Source organism: Uloborus diversus, chromosome 9 (assembly GCF_026930045.1).
Source record: "Uloborus diversus isolate 005 chromosome 9, Udiv.v.3.1, whole genome shotgun sequence".
Classification (NCBI taxonomy): Eukaryota; Metazoa; Arthropoda; class Arachnida; order Araneae; family Uloboridae; genus Uloborus; species Uloborus diversus.
This window is the reverse complement of record NC_072739.1, coordinates 27,384,479-27,411,265: the sequence shown is the minus strand read 5'-3', so window position 1 is coordinate 27,411,265 and position 26,787 is coordinate 27,384,479. Positions and strand designations below refer to the sequence as shown.

Below are 26,787 nucleotides of genomic sequence, written 5' to 3'. Positions count from 1 at the left end.
TATTGTTTTCGATGATGATTTTACTTGTAATTCTTTTGAGAGACTATATTTAAACCTACCACAGCAGCTAAAAATGAAATCAAAAAATCGTAAACTTTAATTTAGTTGCAAATATTCTCTTTTAAAATTTTTTTTGTCCCTCTGTCCGCCACTAGGAGAGAGGCGGAGATGAATGCTTTGTACTCAGGGTGTCAAATAAATAAATAAATATAAAATTAATCACTCATAACTTTAAAACATAAAGGCGACTTGACTTCTCTCCCAACGACATGAACGTGGACTTATATTAAAGCAGCCTATGAAAGTACACGGGTAGGTAATTACTAATTCACACTTGCACAACTTGCAGCACTAGAAAACTACAGAGAGAAAAAATATGAAAATTGGAAAGTATAATTATCATAGGACCAACAGCTCGCTGCAAAATAAAAATAGTCGTATGGTTTAACTGGTTGCTTCTTCTACACAGAGTTTCCCAAACTGTGGTCCGCGCAACCTGGGGGTCCACGAGTCCATGCGAGGGGGGCCGTGATGCTATCTAGCTAAAATGTTAAATATAATTGAGATTGAAGGACGAGTAACAATATTTTAATTAAAAAAGAAAGCACATTTGCGAGGAATAAAAAAGTTCTTGCTTAAGTGCATCCAAGACGCACCATCCCCCCCTCCGTCGGAGCTTAACACAGTGCACGTTAATTAATTTTGTGTGCATGACAAACACACTTAAACTAGGCTAACAGTGAAATAGGAAAGTGACTGAGCTGGAGATGGAAAACCTCTAAGGGTTCTCCATCTCAGTCACTTTCCTATGCCGGGCTGATGAGTGCTAATAAGCACGAAACTGCAGTCCTCGGCTGGAAATGACTGAGCTGGCGGTGTATTTCACGTATTTCTGCTTTAGCCCTGGCTAATGGGCGGTAATTTACTGAATATATGCTAACAGTGTTTTGTTCACTAACTGAAAAAGTTCATTTTTATTAGTAAACTTGTTGTAAAAAAATTGGTGATAGCATTTTTATTCCTAATTAAATATTAAATAGAATTTTACTTCCATAACTCAAAATAATAATGTAAGAAATGGAAACCAGACAAGAGTTCTGAAAAATATACAGAACAATGAATGAATAAATTTAAAGGATAACAAGCGAAAAAATATATTCGAAAAAAAATAGATTTAACTGTGTCAATTTTTTTTTTTTTTTTTGGCGCACCGGTAGGGGGGGGGGGATTCGCGACGTTTAATTTTTCCGGAGGGGGTACTGGAGGTCTGAAGTTTGGGAACCTCTGTTCTATAACTTAAGAATACACAAAAGGGATAAAAATAATCAATTAAACAAAAAATAGTTTTTGAGAAAAATGAGCGTAAGTTATTAATAAAATTAATCAGAAATATAAAACTAAATAGACAAGTTAGTATCACAAATATGAATAAATGAGGAGCTGGCATTGAAAAGGAGTGAAAGGACAAAAACAAATTTTACAGGAAAAAAGGGAAGATTATTAAAAGTCATAAAAATAACAAAAAAAACTATTCTAATGAATCATTTGTAACCAGTAAATAGTTTACTTTGAAAATTAAACGATTTTTTTAGTATGATTTTAACAGTTGTTTTAATGATTACTCCTCCTCACTCTTCTATAAAATTTTGCTTTTGTCCTTTAACTCCCTTTCAATGTCAACTCCTCGAATAAGTATACAAATAAAAGAAAAACAATGCTTGTAGAAAAAAGAAAATAATCATATTTAAAGAAAGGAGTAATAGAATTACGATTTCTTAAATATTTAACACTGTTTTTATTTTCCTTCTTAGGATATACTCATCACCAAGGATGTTCGATGATTATACAAGGTCATGATGTCCAGATGAATTGTGTCATCACAGAATCATCATCAGCCTCTACATCAAATGCAAAAACAATTCAATCGACAGACCGTCTCGCCAAGAAACGTAAGAAACATTTTTACGAGCCTGTAATAGAATTGCGATGAAATGAATTGATGAAGGAGTTCCTTGTTAACCTGGAAATTGGTATTTGAATGCTATAGTTTGTGAACTTCGGAGCGTAAGCTATCCGACTAGCATTAAAATTTGCGGACTTTTTATTTGTATTTTATTTATTAAAGCATTACTGTTCTTATTATTTTATTATTATTATCACTACTATTATGATTACAGTAGAAGGCTAATTATCACAACTGGCCCTAGTCCGAATAATTAAGAGTCCATGTAATTGAACAAGCAACTTTAAGAATACTTCTAACCACATCAAGGGCGCCCATATAGGATGCATAGGAGGGGGGCTCTAGCCCCCCCCCCTTAAGATAAGAACTTCCTTGCTTTTTTTGCAAAAATGTAAAAATATTTCTTTTCTATCCATCAATGAATAAGTTATTAAAAATTTCAAATTTTACTATCTCTAATTTCTACTGAAATCGGTTTCCATGGGGAAAATGTTCTGCTAAACCATTGGGAAAATTTGTGAGCCCCCCCCCCCTTAAAATTTTGCATATGAGCGCCCATGAACCGCATTGAAACGGCTGGAATTGGAATTTAATCCAGAAGATGAATATTTCAATCAAATTTAAAAGTGAATAGACAGATTTTTAATAAGTTCAGGGCAAATCACATACTGGTCGAACTTTTTTTTTATGTCGTTTTACCACTAGTCACGTCGACGAAATAGCATCCGATTCACTAATGAGGAATCAAATTTGTCATGTGACAGTTTAAAACGATAGCAAAGTTAAATCAGAGGGGGACGAAAATCGGACTGATTGTGTACATACAATTATTTTTCTTTTACTCTATAGGACATCGAATTGTATATTTCCCCCGATTTCCTTCCTTCTACAAAGTCATTATTATCTTTTACAACGAGGAAATGTTTTCGATTTTGTGCGTATTCAGTCCTAAGAAATATGAAGTGTACTGTCTGTAAAGTAAGAAAAACAACGTCAAAAAAAAGCACAAATTTGCCAACTACAGGGGCTTCACTGGCTTTACAGGCTTTACTGGCTTTTGTTGGATGTCTTTTCATCCATAAGCTCATTACTTTTTGCACTGAAAAAGGCGTTCACTGTAACGCCGAAACACGTGTCCGCTGTAATTGGCAAATTTGTGCTTTTTTTAACGTTGTTTTTCTTACTTTACTGTTCAGCACAAAGGTATTTATTTATCTGTACTGTCTGTGTTCGGATCATTGGATGATTCAATTCATTGGAGTTCCGATACCCGCGCTTTACATCTGTCGCTCTCTTTTATAATTTTTTATTCAAGAACTTCATCTTGATCATTATTTATAAAGTTTCCACTTTTAGCTCTGATTAAAAAAAAGGTCCTTGTTAACTCCGAAATACGTGTCTGATTTTTTTTTCTCGTAGTTTGAGTATGTGAATTTATTACACTGATTCCGTCAGATTATGAACTGTTTTGTTCCTTTTCCACCAGATAGATGCTGTTTCGGTGATCACCAAGTCCTCGACTTCTCCCGAGACATCTCCTCTTGTCTAACGGTCATCGCCTGTGGGGCTATCGTTCTATTGCTGGACGGACTTATCCTGAAGTACGCCGATGCTATTCTCGCACTTGCTTCCGTGGTCGTACTACTCAGCACGACATACCCTTTCAGTAAGTGAAATATTGCAGTCGGACACTTTGAGCAGACATCTGATGGAGAGAGCACAGGGTTGCTTCCCGGTCGCCGACACGCGGTAGATTTTTGTTTCATTCTCACGTGTCAGTCAGCCAGGCCGCGGAATGTGAATAGAGTTAGAATGGGGTCGCTTCCAAAATTTCAAAAGTTTTTTCTGAGAGAACATGTTTAAAAACATAGGATTTGACCATTTTTAAAATCATGTGACAAAGTTTAATATTTTTTAACAATTATTTTGTTCGGTGCGCAGATTCAATTCCATTTTTTACGCTTCTGCACATGACATCACAGGTGATGAAATGCCATTCACAGATGCCATTAGCGCAGAGCCCATAGTTAATTCGCTTCTTTGCTCACATGTATTGGCAACGATATGGTTGATAACAAGCGTAGTGCGCAATATTTAATTCTTGATTATCATATCGTGGAAGCGTCAGCATTCAACACACCAGTGGAATTGCGCGCCAAAGTACATCACTTGTGGAGTCTTAAAGAACATGCCTTATTGGAAAAATCGGACATTTAAAAAAAAAAAGAAAATTAAATGTTTTAATAAAGAAAATCCTCGCCCCGTGCTATTATTATTATTATTATTATTATTATTATTATTATTATTATTATTTTGCTCATTCTATTAACTTCAGTGACTAAAAATAGTACTTTTGACTGATAGTAACAACCCTATTCTATTCCAGCGATTACTTCCGTATTTTTACCGAGCCTTAGGGTTGATATCTCCCCCACTTGAGCTCCGAAAAAAAAGTAGCCCATTAAAAGTAAATTTAAAACATAACCGCGAACCGAACACATTTGAAGTTCACATAAAAAAGATACTGAAAATAAATAACAACAATAAAATGTTTATTTCATGGCTAGCTTAACAAGCATGTATTTTCATTAGAAAATATGAATCATAATTTCCGGTTAAAATCGGTAATCGGTTAGATACATGAAAATATTACTGATATGAAAATATCGGTAGTGAAAATACGACTGAGCTAAAGCGTCTCTTTTATACAAAGTTTTGTTTGATTTAGGTCAGTAGCCGAAAAAGGTTGCCAAAGTCAGTTCGAAATAATATAAAGACGAACTTTAATTTCATAAGCACCAAATACCACGAGAAGAAGTATTAAAAATGCAAGAACAAAATCGAAAAGAAAAGAAATTTCCCCTTGTGAATTCTACCACATTAATATTTCTCCTATAAAAAAGTTAAGTTACTGATGACATTTAATGCGTTAACTGCTACAAATTTAGAATCACTTATGCTTACCTAACTGTTGACATCGGCCTGCATAACCTTTGTTATATAATCAGTCCTGCCTTCTTAAACTAAATCTATAAGTCTGAAAATCAATCATCTCCACTTTTTTACCAAATTAAGATTATTTTACTTTCCAATTCAAATGGTGTAGATCCCCACTTTTAGCTATACCTCATCTTATCCCGGCTTCGTTCGAAACAGGAATGGTATCATTCCAGCGACAGACAGTCGAAAATTTTGAAATGGAACCTGCCTAAACACGATGCCCGAAATATGACGAATCTACCCGGTTCGATTGCCAATTCTCTGGCATTCGCATGAAGTGAGTGCTAAACATACATACATATACATAGATAAGTAGATACACTCAGATTTTGATATTTAAGATATTTCATAGATTAAAACTTACTCTTAGTGCTGTGAAGGCAACTTTAAAGCTTTAATCCAATGTGTGTGGCTGCTTTGGTGCAAAAGACAGATGACAATAGCTTTTAAATAATGTTAAGTTCAGATCTTTTATGTGAACTTTTATTCTTTTTGCAGTTCGCGAATCTGGTCTCATCCTGTTGCAAAGCATCCCCAGCCACATTGATGTTGAAGGCCTAACGAAACGACTACAAGTAGAAGTTAGTAAATGTTCTCTCATAACTGTCTATTTATGTTTTGATTACATTTTGCCATTGTTGAAAGGGAGTGGCTCCCAGGAGCGGATACAAGGGAGGGGCGATGGGGGCGATCGCTCCTCCCTTGAGGTACTCTCCACCGGTAATTTTTCGAAAATGAAGGTCTAAAAACGCAAATTTCGACGGGTTTTATTGATGTTGGGAGAAGGGGGGTTTGGGACCCTATCTCGGAACTGCTTCGAAATTGAAGTCCAAAACATTTGTCATCAATATTTTTAAATCTGTATACATATTAAAAAGTAAATAATAAAAATCAATCGCCTCTCCCTTGAAAAATTTCTGGATTCGTCCTTGGTGGCCCGGAGTTAGATCTGTATTCCCAGGGACGTAACCAGATTTGTTTAAGGGACGGGCTTTTTAGTATGTATGTTTTAGGTGGGTGAGTCGAATAAGGCCGTGTAGACCAGTAAAACCATCCCCTCTTTCTTGATGCAGAATTACAAAAATTCGCTAGATCGTCACTTCATCGTCGTCAGAAAGTCTAACTGATGAAAAATTGCTATCAACAAACAGTTTTTAATCACCAGGCAACAGCGTTGCAAAAGTTATTACAAAATTACCTGATTTTATTTTACAGTAAATTTTGTTTCTATCGTGGTTCACTGTAGTTTCACAGAATAAAACAGTTCTTATGGATCTTGAAGCCTAGTTTATGTTGTTGACGAATTCAAAAGGAAAAATGTCATTGTGTACCGTCTTTTTTTTCCCCTGTGAATTGAAATCTTGAAAAGCAGATTGTAGCCCAATAAAGTCATGGTTCTCTTACACCGGAGTATCAGCAGGTGTAGGATATGATCCCGTGCTGCATATGCTGTGCATATGTGCGCGAACTGTGCGCAGGAGTGACTAAAAAACAAAAAGTAACAAATTGCAATAGTGCCCTGTATGTGACTAATACTTTTCCACTGTAACTCTTTTCCACTGTAGTAAACACGGACGTGTTGATAATGTTTTTGAATTTATCAAACGTGGTTGAATATATTTTTATGTTGACATGAAAGAACTTTTCAATTATTTTTAGTTTGATGGCACTTTTTGGCGATTTCTTGTCTTCAACCCTGCATGAGGTAACCCTTGCCCAGAATTGATTTTATTAAGAACCCCTGTTTCTAATGAGACCAAATAACCTTTCTATGTTAAAATTGCTACGAAACATAAGTGAAACTTAAATTTTCACGGGGAATTATTTTCTTCTTACTTGTTATGAATCAGCTGATGCAATACAAAAGTTATAGCCAAGTGAATCATGAATTAGCGATGTACTAGGCCATGAACCTTAGGGTGGCCTTACTTGGAGCACTTATCTTACCCAAAAGAACATCTAAATTTAACTGTTCATTAGTTAAAGTCAGACCAAACAACGTAAGTAGAAGCACAAATTTGTAAATTGCTTCTACTTACGTTGTTTGGTTTGACTTTACTATTCAGCACAAAGGTATTTATTTATCTTGTTCATTAGTTATTAATGCAATATAAAAAATAAAATGTTAGCAAACATTGCTGAATGTCGAGAGTTTGGATACTGGACGGTTCCTGTCTACCTGTCTCTAAAATCCTCGCCTTCAATTGTAAACCTGTGGATTTCTTTCTTGAGTCTCAAACGCTGTATTTTTCTTTATTGTATGGAACTTTTACCATTTTCGTTATTTTTAAAAAGGCATAGCCTTCCTAAACGCTTCAACTATTCAGTTGTAAATTAAATAAAATGCTGATTATTTCCATTTATTTTACCAGTAATAAGAGCAAACTAATCGTAAAGTTGAAAATTTTCATGATATGTCTTTGTTGCAATTGTTACCAAAGCGGAGAAAGTAGAATTATATGATAAAAGAACTAAAAAAAAACAGCAGAGTCTACCCATAGTTGGGGCAAACCAAACCTGGCAGCATCGTGATGCTGCGATGAGGATCTGCGTAGCCTTCACAATGCTGCCAGCCTCGGTTTGCCCCAACTATCATTGTCTTTGTATCTCAGAAGTAGAATGGGTCATTTCCCTGAAAGTGCTTCAATAATAAGTTCTTTTTTGCAGTTTCCCGACGTGCTGAACGTGCATGACTTGCACGTCTGGCGGCTGACGACATCGGAAGTCATCGCCACGGTACACATCATCTTGAATTCTCCAGACATTTACAGGAGGATTGAGAACACCCTCAAGGATTTCTTCCTCAGAGAAAGCATCAGCTCCGTTACTGTACAACCTGAATTTACTAATGTAAGAGCTTTTCTCAAATTGAAATTTCATTTTATGTTTTAAAACAGCACTTGAATTTTTTTCAAGCATTTTTGTTCAGTTGAATTTTTGTACTGCAACTTAAGAAATAATCGATTTTTCTAATAGAATGATTCTCGTCTCTGAAAACTATATTTATCAAACGACATGAGTAGATTGATCAATTATGGATAGTTGACAATTGCCCTTTTATCAGGTTGTTGTTGTCGTTTGCCAGCTAGACTGGCACGTTGGGAGTAAGGAGATGTAGAGAATTTTCCAACCCTCCTCCCCCTCGGGACCCTTACGTAATTCATGTATAACCCCTGGGCGAAAATTTAAACCTCGCTAAACATTTTATTGAGCAATCACGATTGCTTATTGCTTTCATTTGACTGTTTTTGGCGTCCTATCATTTTATTTTCCCACCGCCACCCTCTGCACCATCACCGTCGACCGGCTCCTCACGATGCTGCTCCTATATCGAAAACCGTCTCCAGGTTGCGTCCATATCCTACACACACGCGCATACATACACAACTACATACACACGCACACACATACACTCACACACACATACACACACTACGCACACACACACATACACGCGCACTAACACATACACACAAACACACACAAACACATACACACACGCATACATACAGACACCTAAACAAACACAAACACACACACATACACACAACTACCCACACATTCATGCCTGCACGCAGACACAAACACATATGCCTACACACACATACACATACCCCGCCCCCACGCACACAAACACTCATACACACAGCTATCCACACACTCATGCCTGCACACAGACACAAACACACATTCCTACACACACATACACATACCCCCCACACACAAACACACACGCCTGCATACACACACACACTCGTGATTGCGAAAAACATATAATTTGAATTCAAGATGACAAAATTTAAATTAAATTTTCAATTTTACCTTCTTTATTATTTTTTTTTTCTTTGCTCTCAAATAATTCATGAAATTTTAAACTCGCGAAATCACCGATACCTTCATTTTTGCGAAAATAAGTGCTTTTGCAGTAAAAAAAAAAGCATAGATTAAAAATATTTTTCGTCCGTCGAGCCGGAGTCGAACCAGCGACCTTTGGATTACTGTTATAACCAGCTACAGTCCACCGCTCTGCCAACTGAGCTATCGTTGGCCCAGAGTCTGTTGCTGATCATCTTGCAGTCATTTGTACTACATTTTAAACGAAACGTATCAACTTAACAATTGAACAAAACATTCTGTGACACTTGAACATAACATTTATTGAACGATTGAACAAAACTCAGTATAGTGTCCGGCACCCTAATAGAGATATTTCTCGACCCCTCTCTCTTGGTCGCACGATTATTTCAGCCTGGTGCTCGGATGCGGAGGAGCGAAGGGATGTTTGGGGAGAGAGATGACTGAGGTCTGATAGAGAGCAGCGGTGTTGTGCGCTGGCTCTGACCGGTAGTTGATCTGTTTGATGTTGTGTGTTATGCTTTATGCTGATTCTTGTGTATATATTGTACAGTAGATTAGAGGATGTGTGTAAATAAAAGTTCCTAAAGTTAAATCAGATGAATTCCCTGAATCTTTAAACGAACCAAAGCGGATAAAGGGCAAGCTAAGTCCTGCACTCGCTAAACTCATGGTAATTTTACAGTGTGCTCTTCGTGAGCAAAAGATAAGATGCGCCTAGCGGTCACGCACTTTTCCTGATAATTCTTGTTTCAGATTATCAAGTGTACGATTAGAATTTTCATTAATTAACATTGTTGCCAATTTGGCGAGTGCCAAATGTTTAGGTTGCCAGATTGTCACATGCAGTAACAATCTCTTTTATATTTGTATCTGTATTAGTATTTTTGTCTTTAATTTTTGTTAGTAGCATCGATCTGGGTTAGTACAAATATTAACCACTGAAGTCTGAACAATGAATGACCACTGCAGAGCACACTTCCTTTTCAGAAATTCATAATATTTTTGAAAACTAGCGTTTGGTTCATAACAGTAAAAACACTCTTACTGATACATCTCATTATAGAAACATAAGCAAAAATTTTATTTAATGGCCATATTCGCGATTGCTTAAGATTATCCAAACGAATTAATCTAGGCCGTTTCTTGTTATGGATGCTAATCAGTCAAATATCATGGACTTAATCTAGCATTGCTGATGCAAGAGATTTGCAACAAGTGGGAGTTTTTGGTCATGGCCAACGTAAAATGTAAAAAAAAAAAAAAAAACTACCATATTAAGATTGGCAATACGTGTTTAAACTAAGAATTTAAGGAAGGTTTTGACTAATGGCGTTGTCAAGGGCAGGATAAGGCAGTCATAACGTTTCCCCCTCCATGAGGCTCAAAATTATGCAAGGTCCTAAAATTGCACTTTTCGGCCTTTAATTTCAAAGTTTTTCATATCCCCCCCCCCATAAAAAATTTCTCACTACGCCACTGGTTTTGACTCCAAAACCTCCCCCCTGGCTGTGATATTGCTTCGATCAAATTTAAAATAAATTCTGTTAATTTTTGTGCCATTCATTCATTTATTTATTTTGTTTAATAAAAAATATTTTTCACTTCTGCTACAGGGTTCTTGGAGTGAAAAATCGAAGTTGGAATGCTTCTTGCAGTGTTCTTCGAACAACAACTGTGATGCGCTTACTTGTTGTGGTCCTCTTACTGAAAAATCCAAAACCCGCCATCGCTGTACAGATAGTCAAAACAGCGAAGGTGGCAAAGGAACAATGGGTCACATAGAAAGAGACCTGAACTGCATTCCCGGAATGTATGATTTTGCCAAAATACCTACTGCTACGGAAACAGTGGTGTGAAATCAGGTGTATAGCAAAAATAAATATTTCGGTCACAAAATATGAGCTTTAGCATATCAGAGTATGGAAATAATTGTGTGACCCAAATCCAGTTTCGTATCTTTCTGAAGATTTTAAAGAATTTTATTTTGATACAACGATGACAGATAAAAATGCCCCAAAACGTAGTTCATATGTGTTTCCACAAGGAGGTAGATCTACGCTATACCCCTAACACTTCATTCAGCATTTTTCAAGCATTAACAATATTAAAACATGCTTAGTTTTGTATTTTCCATCTTCTGCGGATGATAAATATATGAATACAATCCGTAAAAATATTTTTATTTTTTCTCCAAAGAAACCACCACCAACAGCGAATTTTTCCACTAGAAAATACGCTTGACCGCTAAGTATTCAAGATGCTATCTGAAGTAATTAAGAATAGTGCCAAATTAAGAAAAAACAAAAAGAGCAAAATTAACAAAATAATAATAATAATAATAATAATAACGTCTCATCTTTTTGCTATAAATCAAGTCATGTCATAGTTTCATATCTTTAACTATATTTAAAGATGAATAAAAAAAATCTAAATTCAATTGCTGTATTTTTTATTATTATTATTATTATTATTATTATTATTATTATTATTATTATTATTATGCAATATACTTATGTAAAGTGCTGAAAAAAAGAGTATCCAACGGTCTTTTTTTTTTAACCATTATGCTTAAATGAGCCATTCAATATTTTTTCTCATTATGATGCTTTGTGGATTTATTTTGCTCAATCATGTGACGATTGAATTACATTGTTACAGTGAAATTTGTTGTTATGTTTTGTAAATAAAATGTTTTTACTTTTGTACGTCAAATTGAGTTTTCATGCATCAAAGCCGTTTGGTTTCAAACAAAAAATTTGTTCTATTAACCAGGGTTTGGTTTATACCACGTTGGTTTAAACCATGGTTTAAACCACGGTCAAACGGTTAAAAAAAAAAAAAACATGTGTTTTTTTTTTTTTTTTTTTTTTCAAAAATGTTTTTTTTTTTTTTTAATTGAAATTCTTCATCGTTTTCCCCCAAATGTTTTCATAAATTTTATATATTATTGCTAAGAGTAAAATCTAATTGATGCAAAGTAACTAGCAAAGTTTTATAGATAAATTACAGATTTAATAAATTTAGAAACTTATATTTTTTTTAAGGAAATGCAAGTTTGCTAAATAGTTTTTCATTTGATTTCTTTTTTTAAAACAATGCAGCTTTACTATTAGGTACATCTTTATACAAGGCAGACCAACTAAGTTTTTTTTTTTTTAATTACATGGAGAAAAATCCAAGTAGCTCTTTTTTTAATTAATTCAATTATCATTATTTTTCAGTCTTTTGCGTTTTAAAATAGTTCAAAAGGCATATTTCAACTAAAATTTCATTTACTACGTAATTTGCTTGATTACTAAAGATTTATTGAGATAGATTATGTACTATTGAAGTGGTGCATAGTGTATACAAATTTTAACGCTAGAATATTTAAATGACAAGAGAAAAAAAAATAACTAAAGTCCAAGACCTTTTGCATTTTCATTAGACGATGGAGTCAGAGCAAGAAAAGAAAATACATAAAATTATGAAAACAGAAAATATATATGTAACTCAGTGCTGTTATTAAAATAATAATAATAATAATAATGCCAAATTTTCACCTTTTAATGAACTTTTTTTTTTATCTCGATATAATAAAAGAAGTCTTATGTATGAATGGTGAAAGAATCAATATAAATATTAATTTTTGTCAGTCTTCATTAGCAAAATATCTTAAAAGAGTACTTTCAAACTGAGACTTTAATTATTTTTTTTTCTTGGATAAAAAAAATTGTATTCCTAAATGCATTAAACCAGGAGAAATGTCTAAAATTGAAAACATAATGATTTTTTAAAACCTACTTGTCCTGTTTCTATAATTGTTGTCACTGATACATTAGGTAAATAAATTACATGATTTGTAACTTTTTTTAAAAAAAATTTTTAAACAAAATATGCGTTGATCTTTTGATTTTTGAAGTTCTGTAATATACATCAAACTTGCGATTCATTTGTAGATACCACAAAATACTTTCCATGTATAAGAATGTGTGATTTTAATTTTATTTTTTTTATTTATCGTAAATATCTATGAGGAAATTAAAAATTTACAAGAATTTTTTTTTTGGTTATTTGTAATTAATAGTGTCTGAACAATCACAGTAAATTCTGTCTTTGATTATTTATACCAACGCCCATTTTTGTACTGCATTTTTTGAATCAGTGTGAGAGACCCCGAAAACTCCTTCCCTAACGTTATAGAAGGTCGACTATAAATACATGTTTGGAGCTTCGAAAGCTTCCGGAGAGGGCGTTGAATCTCTCATCCCACCAACATCACCTGAAATCGTCTGAAATTGCTTTTTCTGATTGATGATTTCGAAAATTACTGGGGGAGTACCCCCCCCCCCCATCCGGTCCCCCCTTCTTCTAAACTGGTCGAAGGTAATCTACAATTGGGTTTTTAGGAATTCGATTGAAAAATTTGCCGGGGAAGGGAACCCAAACCTCTCCTTTCACAAGACCTAACGTGATAGATCGTTTAAAACTGCTTTTTATGACTTCAACTTCGAGACTTTTCTAGGCGAGAAATGGGGGGAGTGCGTCATCCTTAAAGTTCAAATGAGACGCTAGACCCCATAGGCACGTTACTAAGCACTTTAAATTTTCACACGAGCATCTTTATTTTTATTTCATGAAAATTCATTGATATTTTTAAAGTGTTAAAATGGTATGAGTTCTATTTGTGTAAAAAGGGGGAGAAAAATCGTTTGAAGGTTGCCAAAAAGAGCTTCCATCCAAATTTAGAACTTGACTTGATTTCACGAACCAAAAGTTATTCCTCACCGCAGAACCGTTTCTAATTATTATAATTCTTCACTATCATAACAAAGATAAAATGCGTATATAAAAAGAAATGATGAAAACTGGGTGTGTGATGTAGAATCTGGTTAGAAAAGGCTTCCTTTGCCAGTCAGACACAGCCTCCTCAGTCTCATTTCAGCTGGCTGCCTGCACATTTACAACGGTTTTTTTTTTTTTAATTTTTATTTTTATTTATTTTTTTTAAAGCTAATGGGGAGCGTGGTACCCCTGGTGACCCCCGAGCGCACGCCTCTGTTCCACTGAAAAGATATCCTATTGAAACCTTTCCTCATGCTCACTGCTCATAACTTTAGTTTAAAAAAAATATATCCTGGAAGAAGTGAACAAAATCAAGTTTTAGAAACACATCATTCATCAATGGTCACAGAACTTCCGTAGGGATTGTTTGACCAACTCTTATTAGTTCTCGTTTTCTCTGCTGCTTAGAAATATATACCTTAAAGGCTTCTTAGGTATTTTTTTTCTCCCCTCACATTTTTTTTTTTTTTTTCAAAAACACTGATTTTCAAAATTGCTCGTATTTGAAGGGTCGTTGAAACTTTTCTCCTTAACCTTAGCTTCAATACATCTTGATTTCGATTTCGATTCCGAGTCACAACTGACTACAACTGTATTTATGTCGACGACTGCATACTAAGTGCCTTGCCTCCATTATTTTTTTATACCGATAGATGGTAGCACCATCGCCGGATCGAACAGTTAATGAGAATTTAGAACTAGACCAGGAGCTGATAGCTACCTGGTGCTAGCATCCCCAGAGGTATCGTTTCACTTGGAGGACATTGAGACTACGAGCATATTTAACGTCGCCCAGTCCCCTTTAATGACGACGGTGGATCTTCGACCATCGAGGTTCGAACTCAGGACCCTCCGGCCCCGAATCCGACACTCTACCAATCGGGCAACGACGGCCCCACAGAACTTCCGTAGGGATTGTTTGACCAACTGTTATTAGTTCTCGTTTTCTCTGCTGCTTAGAAATATATACCTTAAAGGCTTCTTGGGTATTTTTTTCCTCCCCTCACATTTTTTTTTTTTTTTCAAAAACACTGATTTTCAAAATTGCTCGTATTTGAAGGGTCGTTGAAACTTTTCTCCTTAACCTTAGCTTCAGTACATCTTGGACATTTCCCTAAAGGTATTGGCAAAACTGTCTTTGTTCACAGCTTTCATGAAGTTCTTCATTATTCCCAGCAGAATGAGAATGAGTGGAAGCAGAAATGGGTGGAACTACCTAGAAATCAAGTTTTGGCTGATTTTGGGCATCCCAGAATTTAAATTTCTTGTAGTACATTTCGGTTTTCATGTAGTGAGATTTTTTATCCCAACCTAGGGTCGAAGTTTAAAGGACGTTGGGTCCCATTGGGGGGGGGGGGGTCTATCTGTCAGGAAAAAAGAGCATTAGTGAGCATTCACTATCCTAGTTGGCTCTGTATCTTGAAAACTAGAGCTAATCTTAAATTTTTATGGTGATTTTCGTGTTTAGCGAAGCAAAATATTTCGGAAATAGCTATTTTTGAGCCGGATGCATTTTTGGTGTTGACTAGTTAATTGCTTGTAGTGAAAAATCATCAAACGCGATAGCTTGCCAGAAAATACAACTACTCAAACACACGTTCCTATCCAAAATGGATGATCGTAAGCTGATGCGTCGGCTCGTAGGGGCCTTAGGTAACCCTAGCGACTTATTTACTTGTGACGTCAGCACTGACGCCTTTTAAGATTTTTTTAAGCGAAAAAGTAATTCAAATTTAAGAAAAAAAAAAGTAACTCACCCACGTTTTCGACCATGCCCTTTCAGAAAAAAAAAATAGTTTTGAAAAATAGGAAACACAAATCAATTACTTAAAAAAAAAAAAAAAAATGATGGGAATGGGTTCGTTTCCAAAATTTTAAAAGTATCTTTTTCTGAAAGAGCATGCTTAAAAACATAGGATCTGACCACTTTTTAAATAATTTATTTAATTTTAATGTTTAAAAAAAAACTTAAATCGGTGCGCTTTCTTTGTTTACACTTCTATCGTGTGACATCACAAATGATGAAATGCCATTCAATGTTGCCAATCAGGGAACAAAATATTTAATTCGCGTCTTTACTCACATGTATTGGCAACGATATGGTTCATAGCAAGCGTAGAGCGCAATTTTAATTCGCTGCTTGATTATCATAACGTGGAAACGTAGTAGAAAGATGCTCCAAATTGCATCATTTGTGACGTCATAAAGACCACGCCTTGTTTGATAAATCGGACATTTTAAAAAATTAATTTAAAAAGAACTGATGGGAAAAGGAAAGTATTTTCTGGGTCCATGTAATTTTTTTATTTTATTTATTTATTTTTTTTTATTTATTTTATTTTATTTTATTTTATTTTTATTTTTATTTTTATTTATTTATTTATTTATTTATTTTTTTTTTTTTGCTCATTCTTTCCATTTCAATGACTAAGAATAGTACTTTTGACGAAAGGAAACCACCACATCAAAAGTACAAAACTATTTTATTCACATTTCTACGACAATGAAAAAGGGGAATCACATGTTGCAATTATACATCTTGTTCACTCTGACGGCGTCGCTGGACGTCATCGTTGTCTTGTCATAGGGATCCAACAGCGGCTGTGAGTTCGTGGCTTCCATGGTCTTCAGTTTGCCCCAATCCTTGGAGAAAGCGTAGTTGCCGTAGATCATAATGGAACCGTAGTCAAAATTGTTGTAGAGGATTTCCTCTTCCGGTTTTGCTTTGATAAATTCACTGTCCATTCCTAAAACGAAATGAGAGTTGAAAATGGAAAATTTATATCTTTTTACCTATGAGTGAATAAGACCAGCGGTTAGAGTTGAATCAATACCTTTGTGAGTAAAAAAAGACAATGTGTATACCAGTACAAACAAAGCAATAAACAGAGCTAAAAACTCAACAAAAACAGCAATTTCGAGTCTATTCAAAGCAAGGCTCTTCATCAGTGCATAAAAAGAAAAATTGGTTAACGAAGTCCAAACTAATGGTCAAGTGAACCTTAGCCGTTCACTAGGTTCACTTGACCGTTAGTTCGAACTTTGTGAACCATTCTTTCTTTTATGCACTGATGAAGAGGCTGGTTTTTGATAGCCTTGAAACAGCTGGTTGCTGAGTTTTTAACTCTGTTTATTGCTTTGTCTGTATTGGTATACATGTTGTCTTTTTTTATACTCATTTCGCAGTACGAAGATTTTGACTTTTTTTTACACATGTTGAGCTTGAAAAGTAAAATGAGAAATAACAGCGTTTAACTGCACAAAATTGTTATTGCACAAAGTATCACATTACAAAACTGCTTACAGGTGCAACTGAAGAATTTCTCTTGTCAATCTTTCGACGTGAAATTTTAAAAAAGAGAGAAATAAATCTCCACTTATTGGCATACGAAGCTTAAATCTTATTTGTATGATGCATCCAGGATAATGATGGAACAAGTCATTCTATTTATCAATTCAATCACTGGTTAACAAGCGAGATTTTGGCACTCTTTTAAAGAAAACTCGAACCACTCTTCAAATCCACACTGTACTACAGTAGAGAACCAATTATCCGGGAAGTTCGGGACAATCACCGTCCCGGGTATCTGAATCTTTTTTTTTTTTGGATCACTAAAAAGCGCTATTGGCCTTTTGTTCATTAAACTTAAATTACTATAATATATAGTAATACATATTAGCAGTTCAGAAATGCTTGTTATTGAAAGTTATACATAAGACCTGAGACCCTAGCATTAATTTTGAAAAGGAAAAAAAAAAAAACTTTTAAATGTTTTAAAACGAAAGAAAATGAAGGGAAGGGCAAAAAAAAAATTTTTTTGAATGTAAATGTGCGATTTTTCTACTAATATAGTGTATAAAAGAATTTGTTTTCAGGAACGCTTTTTTTTTTTTAAATATTTTATAAAGGTTTGGTGTTTGCGATTACGGTAGTTATTGATAACAATTGCTTTTGCATTAAGTTCATACCAATAAAAATTTGATTTATGAGTCTTGCGTTTAACGATTTCTAGATTCCACCATCAACTATCCAAAAAAAATCGCAAATCTGGTTTTCGGTGTTTCCCGCGCTTTTCCGACGTCACTTACGCTTCAAACGGCTTTAATTAGAGACTGTTCAATAAAATATTGCATTAGAATGCGGCAATATTCATTTCTTTAGTATTCAGTTGGAATAAAACACGAAAATTTCAGACTTACGAGTGTACTTTTTAATTCAAGAAAATATTTCGGAAATTTTGCCCCGCGTTAGGATAACCCTTTGAAGTTCGTTTTTGTAAACATTTTCCCGAGTTATAGATAAGTAATATGGTATTTATTGAGAAACCGCTCATATTCTTTTAGGTATTTTTAAAAAATTCTTAATTTTTTAAAAATTGCCAAATGCGCGTATTCTTTAAAAATGGCGGGAAAATCGGCAAAAGGTTGCCGGTTTTCTGGTTTCCCGGTTTTTTGGTTCCCGGATAAAAGGTTCTGCACTGTACAATATTATACAAAGCAATAAAGGAAGCTCTGATAAATGTTGTGCGGAAGTTTTTCCCATAAGATTAATTAAATTAAGAGATAGTTAGAGAGTTAGTTGAAGAGATATTATTTCATTGGAAAAGCAAACTCAAATTTTTGACGCAGTTTATTGTAACTCAGTTTAAAAAGGTGAAAGCCCTTACCGTGCTCGATGTTGTCCCAGTAGATTTTGACGTACTTATCTCTGTCGGACCGCGTCTGCTCGTGGTTGAATCCTAGAGTGTGTCCAAGTTCGTGGATGATCGTACCAATATAGAGACAGTCAGGTCCCAAAGACATCTCTTGTTGCCAATAACTCTGGTAGCCCAAAGTTGCCCAGCACCTGTTGAAGAACGAATCGTTGTAATATACACTTCTTATAAGCTCCACTTTCCCTCCAAGAATTTCTTAAAAGTGGACAAGCTCTGAAAAACAACTGAAAGGCCCTCAACAGATAACGATTTCTTTCATTTTAGGTATAAAGTTACAGACAAAAAATATGCATATAGCATTTAATGTTAGAGCTTTGTAGCCGGCGGAGTCGGAGGGTTTTCAAGATTCAGAAATCAACAAAATACTTGTATGATTATGTGGGGTGTAAAATATTTCTCAAGTATTCATTTTTCCTTGAATACGCTTGGCAGAATTAAATTCCTAGTACAGTTTCGTATCAAAGGGAGCTCAGAGGCCTATCTGGAAAATCTGGTTGCTAAAGTTCTTGTGGTAATAGCTATCTGCCGATTCAGATGCCACAATAAAGAACGAATGCCAACTCTCGTAGAATGCACTAGGTCTGCAAATGATCTGAAATGAATACGCAGTCCCATGACTCAAAAGTAAAAATAAAATAAAAATAAAGCATTTAATGTGATGTTAATGGCGAATGTATATTTTCTCATTCCTTTTTCTTTCTTGCTTTCTTTATTTTTTTTTCTTAATGTAGAGGCAATTTGTCATTTCGGCATTTGCTCTTTCAATGCATGAACTTGATGGTGATGCTAATGTAGTTAGAAGCTCGCCAGAATTTGTGTGTTCAATTTTCCCAACTTAGCTCATTCTGAGAGGTTCGGATAATTGAACCTTACTGCATGTTTCTAAAATTTGCAAATTTTGTCTTGTGAACATAGTGTTTCTAGAAACAGTAAAATAGCTGAAACTTTCAAAATAAAACATTTTGAAACAATTATAAATATTTAAATTATAATGTGATTAAAACTTCAGAGGAAGAAGCGGACATTCCAAATAGTTAGCGAATGCTGCTTCCACCTAGAAACGGAATATTTTCCCTTTCATCTAATTGGTGGTAAAGCTTGACCGCGGAGATATGGCGGATGACCTTGAAGAGGTTTGTTATTAATTTGTAACTAGAAAATCGCCTGTCATGGTATGACGGGTGAAAATTGTTTCTACATTTGAATGAAGCAATTGCCTGTTTGGTGCTATTTTCATAGTTGAAATTTTAACCCTAACACCAGTGGATTAACCCTAAACTTCAGTAGATAGCGTTAATTGTTTTCGTTTCTTCATTCCCCTGAAATGACAGGGGAATGAGTATAACAGTTAAGTAACCGGATCAAGTTCAGCCTTTTACAATAAAGCCTTTCCCTGCATGTTAAACTTAAACATTACCAAAACCAATTATCAAATTATCATGCCGTGGCGCGAGTTTGATTGCTGAAACACGCAGGTTACTCGATCATTGGCCATGATATATATGAGGATAGATAGGATCGGCGAAAAGGCGCCTCCTACTACTCGACGCTTTCTGACCGGTTCTACCTATCACAAATTATACAACCGCTTCATGGTCATCTGCCGTCTCTCCGTGGTGAAGCTTTATGACAGTTTACAAAAGTAGGGGTTTCTTCTACCTACCCTTGTCCAGAAAAGATTTTGAGAGCTTTTTCGTCGCCGTTCCTCTTCACAAACTTGACGCAAGTGAGTTTGTGATAATTGTCCATAGCTGCTTCAATCAACTTGGTGTGTTTCGCTGTAATAAGAAAACGACAGATCAGGGATGTAATTCTGAAAACGAATTTACTCCAAATGAACCAATATAGAAGATGGTGAGGGACAGTGAGACCTTGGGTACAGTGAAACAAAGCAATTTTTTGGATTTTTTTTATTATAATCGGTAAATGATGTTAGGTACCCATGAATATGCAGCATACAATACTAAACGAGCTGATGTGTGCATCACATGACTTCCTTTTACTACAATTTAATGTCATTTCCCCATTACTGGCAATTTTATGTTTGATTCAATAGTTTATTCTCTAAAACTCACCAATAGAGGCCAAATTAAAACAGATTTTTTTTTAAAAATCGCCAAATTTGTCGCCAAGTTGGCGACAAAACTTGGCGACCAAAAGACTGGCGATATATTGCCAAGTGTCCGCCAAATTATAACACCACTTGAGTTTACATCGAAATTAACAATGATTTCCCCCCGAAAAGGGGCAAAAGAAACTTTTATAAACACCCGAATGCAACCAAAAGGGGAGGTGCACAACTAGTCTACCCCACTAGGAGTCTATGTACCAAATTTCAACTTTCTAGGACTTACCGTTCTTGAGTTATGCGACATACACACGCACATACGCACATATGCATATCCGCACATACGTACATACGTACATCTAGACGCCACGAGAAAATTCGTTGTAATTAGCTCGGGAATAGTCATTATGGATGTTTCGCGTATCTGTACGTTCTTAGGCATTTATCCACGTGTGGTCGAGTCGAAAAAATAACTCAATATTCATTCGGGGGGTGAGTAAAATGGAAATTAAGAATTTTTGAGAGAAATTTTTTTCGCGAATACAATACTTCCTTTTTTGTAAAAGGAAGTAAAAATTAGCAAATATAAATCAGTAACTAGCTTACCCATCATGGTCATAGAAATCATACATAGAATCAGGGGCGTGCAGGAGGGGTGGGACACCTGTTGGCCCGTGCCGAGCCTGAAGGGGGCCCAATATTTTCAAAACTAGGGGTGAAAAATAGAGGTAAACAATATGGAGGCGGGCCCGGAAAAGTCATTTGTGACGGGGCCCCAAAATTTCTGTGCACGCCCCTGCATAAAATAATAAGGATTGGAAAGTTGTTGAGCAAAATGTACCTACCGAATGAGTGGAATCGAAATAAGTGGATATTATTTTAGCAAATTGTAGTTCTTCAAACATGGAATCGTTTTATATATTACTACTGCTAATTGGGAAAGAAAATAGAATTTGAATCTTTTATGACCACTTAAGCATTTTGCAATCAAGCAGGGGCAGGTTGGGTTCCCCAAGAAAGCGCCAACCTTGACTCAACAAGGTCGCACATCGAGGGCGCACAGGTTCAAAGGCAAAAAAAAAAAAAAAAAAACGTCTAGGTTCGTGGGCGAAAAAAAAAAGGAAGGCGCATAGGATTGAGGGTGCACAAGCAGGAGGGCGCACCAGCCCGCGAGTCGATGGGCCGACGGACCAATTTGCCCCTGGAATTAAAATTAATTGGTATAATCTTTTTCTTACAAGAAATTCTTTGGATGGCAAAATTGTTAAGCTGCCACAAAAAAGTTCAGTTTCTTTATTATTTTATTTTATTATTTATTTATTTATTTATTTATTTATTTTTTGAGCGAAGCAAAATTGCTGATTGTTTACACCTTACTTTGACTGGCATTCGTTCCTTTTTTTCGCTTTATGATTGGTGGATAGAGAATTACATGATCAAGTGCCATTTCTCGAAAAATTATTTTCAGATTTTGAATGAAGTAAATATTATCGACTTCGTTGTTTGCATGCGAAAATAGCGTTTTCTTTTTCGGAGAGGAGAGGGGGGGGGTGTTCTTTTTCTATTGGATATTCTTTGTACTTGATTGCGAAAACTTTTTTTTTTCTTTCCAGAAACAAGAAATTCATTTCTTTCCCCATGAGTTGAGAAACATTGATCAGGCTTGGATTTCAATTGGGAAACCAACTTTAAAACAGTAAGAAGTTACTTACTGAGGGAGCTATCAATGTAATAAGGAACTCTGGCTCCCTTCCATCTAAGTCGTTCGTCAGCTACTGCATTTCTGTCCTAGGGAAAAGAAGATAATATGGCTTTTGAGCAATGAGCAATGTTAATACCTTAACTGAAACCACTACACCGATCTAGACATCTAGAAAGGTATCATTTGTCGAGAAATTACCCTCTGCCTATATTGTTAAGAAATACATACATTTACATATTTGTACAATAAAACCTCGTGCGCCCGGCTCTCGTTTATCCAGATCTCCGGATGAAATTGATTTCTTTTTCAAAATTTCAAGTTCACGTACTGTCCACCTCTGTCAAGTTGAGCTTCGCTTCTCGACCGATTAAACGATTCCATTTGTTGAAATAGGGTTGAGGGAAAACGAATTAAGAGCTTGCGGGTTTAGTTTGCGGTGTAATTGCTCATTTGACGAACAATATAATTCAGGTAAGAAGTAGCAAGCGGTACAAGATTTTCTCGCCAAATAAAAGGGTAGCAATGGTCGCTCAACTCCACTATTAACAATTCCTCTTCTTGTTGATTGCTCTCCCTTGAAAGAAATGGACTTGCCCAAGGCCACAGCTCATCTTCTCAGAGGCGGACAGTACAGTCGACCCTCATTTATCGCGATTAATTCGTTCCAGGCTTTACCGTGATAACTGAATTTCCGCGAAGTAAGGATTCTGCATTTATAAACCGAATATTTTCCTAAGCGCATTAACTTACTTAGGGCAATTTAAATATGTTTTTAACATAGTTAGAGCCCCATAGAAATGAAACAGCACCCTAAGCCACCATTAAATTTGCATATATTACACAAAATATGAGAAAACGGGATATATTAGACGTAATAGATATCACATAGTTATGTTTATTGGGAAATAAAACTACATACACTCATGCAGTTCTTACACACTACTACTAATCTATGAAAATAGCTTAACTTGTTCGATGAAGAAATAATTGCCAGTTAGTGATCATATATATCCCCGTTCTTCTTCTACATTTATCCTCATTAAAAATATTGCGAATACAACTTAAAAAGCTAGTGCACTGTTGAACACCATTTACAGGTGTATTTATATCCTGGTGGATTTTTATACTTTCCAGTTATAGTGTTAAACGGTTAAAATGAAATAGCGATTTCTACATTTTCTTCGGCGATTTTATAATACCTCCACTTCCTCAACTAGTACAACTACAGCCCCTCAGAAGAGCTTACCTTACTTGAAAGACATACTTTGTTATTCTTTTGCAGGAAAGAGTTTACACGAGAGCATAAAAAAGGCTAATTACTATATTTAAAAAATAAAAATAAATAAAAACGAAAAACCGCGATGTAGTGAAGCCGCGAAAATCGGAGCGCAAAGTAGCCAGGGACGACTGTAGATAATTTTAAATCATGATAGCAAAAATATAAGTGCACTAAACATTCGCTTTTTAGTTTGGTCTGTGAATGATAAATCGTTCACGTGAAATGCTTCATTCAAACACCATGCGTAAATGAAACTGAACCAATTCTTTATTAAGAAATGGTATAAAAATGTTTTACCTTTTTTATATCTTATGAACTTTTTTTTTTTTAATTTTGTTACAAAACATTGTTTTTTGTATCCTAATGAACGAGAAGTTTGCTTATTTGAAGATTTGTTTGTTTACGACCCATACAACCCGGATTATTCGGATTTTATATCAACCAAACCGGATTGCCTTTGAACCCAGTTCGGATAAACGAGGTTGTACTGTACTTGAAAGACTACTTTAACTTTTGAAAGTATTTGCAAAAAATTGTCAATTCTATTCTAGTCGTTCTTAAAAATTACAATTGATGCTTTTCAAATGTCTTCTTACTTACTGTAGGATCATATCCTTTGATATCTCCTTGGTAGAGGCCATTGTTTTGCAAAGCTAGTCGAGCTCTTTCTGTCAGAATAAAATAAATAATGGGTTTTAATTACAGTTACATTATGTTTCCTTAAATTATACAACTTTCATTTCTAAAGAAAATATTACAATTGAAATGAGTTCAGTGTTTTTATTTAGTAAGAATACTATCGACAAAAACGATTTTCACTTGAGGTGATTTATAACCTTTCAAAGACATTCGACTGCCTCCCTGACTTTGAGAAATGGAATGTGTTGAAATATAATTTCCTGCATGTCAACGTATCTTGCTATTATTAGTATAATATACAGAGTGTTTATAAAGTCTTGTTTTGATAAAGAAAATTTATATCAAAAATATTTCAGATTCATGTATAATTCTGTTTTATTTTGATCTTAATCTTATATCGAGTTTTTACCACTCATTATGCAATTCTACGTATGCACCTTTCAGAGCTCTGAGAAGATTTAGACCGGACGATATTCGATCTTGTGCGAGGGAAAAAGCAGTACGGTTCAGTTCCATTAAATAATGGACTTATACACATCAGGATTTTTTTCAAAACATTTAATCGTAGAAAGTACTATAGTAAGAAAAATATATTTTTTTATATATAACATTAATTACATTATTTTCCATTACATTAACATCATCATACTCTATTCGAATACTAATATTTTCAATAAATTTTTTTAGAAAATCGTCGCCAACATCAAATATTCACCAAACTTTTTACAGAAATTTATCAATTTCCATTATAACCTACATAGATTCTCTTTCGCTTTCTGTTCATAAACTTTCATTGAATAAGGTTATTATTATTATTATTATTATTATTATTATTATTTTCAGATAAAAGTATTTTTTTACCAAGCTTTGCGAAAACACTTATAAAAACTCTGAAAACAATTTTTACCGACAATATCAAACAAAAATCGTTTTCTAACACCTTACTTTCAATCTCCTACGATAAAATAAGCATAATATAGTATGCAAAAACTTCTTTAAAAAATTGAAATCGTTAGGAATTTAATCCTAAAAATATTTTTACATAAAATTATTGACAAAAAGAATTCACAATTTTATGGAAATTTAGAATAAAATATGTAAAGTTTTGAAACTTTCTCAACTGGAATTTTAGAAATAAATCTACTCAGCTAACTTTGTCATTTTCCATTCATAAATATTTCTTTCTTGCAGCAACACATATACATAAACTGCCACTATTAACTATTATGAAAAAAACTGTAACGTAAAATCATATGTACCTCTTTCAGCAGGGGTTACTGGAACCCCATGTTCGGACGAGGGTGCAGCTGCAGCAGCGGCTACGAGAAGCAGGAATACCAGACACATCTCCATGTTTGGACACAATCAGCAGACACTTGGAGATGCTTTTATAAAGATCAACTCTTTATCAGTTCTTCCCACAATCTGGATTCGACACCTGTGGTGTTCAGTTCTCATACAGTGGGTTTCCATGACAAATTTAAAAGCTCGAGAAGTTTTTATTTATTTATTTTTATGATCTTTAGCATCTCAAGGAAATACTTGAGTTCTATTGCTCTGTAAACATCATATCCATATCACATGCTGATTTCCATTTTTGAATAATCGAAAAAAAAAAGTTTAAAAGATGGTTCAAACGGTTTGAGTTATCGATTAATCTAGAGGTTCTCAACCTCGGAAGTGCGCCCCCTAGGGGGCGTCGAAGAATTTCAAGGGAGACGTAAATGTTTGTTTTGCTAATAAAACTAATTTGATGAAATTTTTCTGCCCAATATGAATGTTTTCGACATCACCGCCCTTTTTTCAGCTGTTCAGTGCAATTTTCATTCATTAAACTGAGCGAATCTGGATTTGTTCAGAATTAGCATAAATCAATGATCACTGAAAGTAACCTTAAGTGCGCTGTGTCACAGAGGTACAATCTGATATACAGAAACGTGTCAAGGACAAGCAGTGGCAGTCCTCCCGTTGATGTTGCGAAAGTGACTAGCATTACACGCCTATCTAACACAGATTCTAGAGTACTTCAAATTAATTATAATCAAAAATAATTACATTCTTTGATTTCAAGTGTACCAACAAAAATACTTTTAAAACAAAATTCTATGTATCAATGTTAAATTTTGTGTTCAAACTTATCTGCCTTTTCATTTAAATTACAGCTCCAGCTATCCTAACTAGAGATCTTATATACGGAGAGATTGGACAACGGCGCGCCGCTGTCCGCCATGTTTAGTCCAAGTGTTGTTAGCTTGGAATGCTGCGCTGTGTGAATTTCTAGATTTGCCACAGAATATAGGACATGAAATCTTTGAAGAATAGACTGATTTTTCTTCTCCTTGCATTTTCATCAAATGGAGTGAGCGCCAAGTCTGGCAATCCGGTACCAATCGTTTTGTAACGTCATAGCGCTTGCAACGAAAAATTTTTTCCTCAAAAGTTTGTTCATAAAGATAGAAAACAAACATAAATTTGTGATCTGCACATTTCATTTCATAATATCATAACTAGCTTCTAGTTTTTTCGATACAATGTACAGTGGGGCAGAAGATGCATTACCGTCTACGGGGAGTGAGCATTTTGGACATAAGATGGCCGCCGCTCTGAAGTTGTCCAATCTCTCCGTATTTAGGATCTCTAATACTCAAGAGCGGATCCAGAAAATGTTCAAGGAGGGGGCGATTGTTTTCCACTCTTTACTCTTCAATTTCTAAAAATTTTCGAAGGAAAGCATTGAAC

General features: G+C 34.9%; 2 protein-coding genes across 2 annotated transcripts in view; one reads left to right on the top strand and one right to left on the bottom strand.

The window, feature by feature from the left end:
• The window catches only part of LOC129229631 (proton-coupled zinc antiporter SLC30A1-like), a 42,660-nt gene extending 31,749 nt beyond the window's left edge, over positions 1 to 10,911 (top strand). Inside the window, exons 4-8 of the mRNA XM_054863985.1 lie at positions 1,812 to 1,949; positions 3,450 to 3,629; positions 5,462 to 5,544; positions 7,631 to 7,813; positions 10,435 to 10,911. Coding sequence (XP_054719960.1) covers positions 1,812 to 1,949; positions 3,450 to 3,629; positions 5,462 to 5,544; positions 7,631 to 7,813; positions 10,435 to 10,677 — 827 coding nt within the window. The 3' untranslated portion in view covers positions 10,678 to 10,911. The remainder of the gene's footprint in view (positions 1 to 1,811; positions 1,950 to 3,449; positions 3,630 to 5,461; positions 5,545 to 7,630; positions 7,814 to 10,434) is intronic.
• A 5,200-nt stretch (positions 10,912 to 16,111) lies between these two features.
• Positions 16,112 to 25,458, bottom strand: LOC129229744 (astacin-like metalloprotease toxin 5). Its single transcript, XM_054864113.1, has 6 exons — positions 25,308 to 25,458; positions 24,010 to 24,077; positions 22,141 to 22,216; positions 20,024 to 20,138; positions 18,313 to 18,491; positions 16,112 to 16,392 (listed from the first exon to the last, which is right to left on the bottom strand). The coding sequence occupies exons 1-6, from the start codon at positions 25,399 to 25,401 to the stop codon at positions 16,163 to 16,165; spliced, it is 762 nt and encodes a 253-aa protein (XP_054720088.1). The 5' UTR covers positions 25,402 to 25,458; the 3' UTR covers positions 16,112 to 16,162.
• Between the last annotated feature and the right edge of the window lie 1,329 nt (positions 25,459 to 26,787).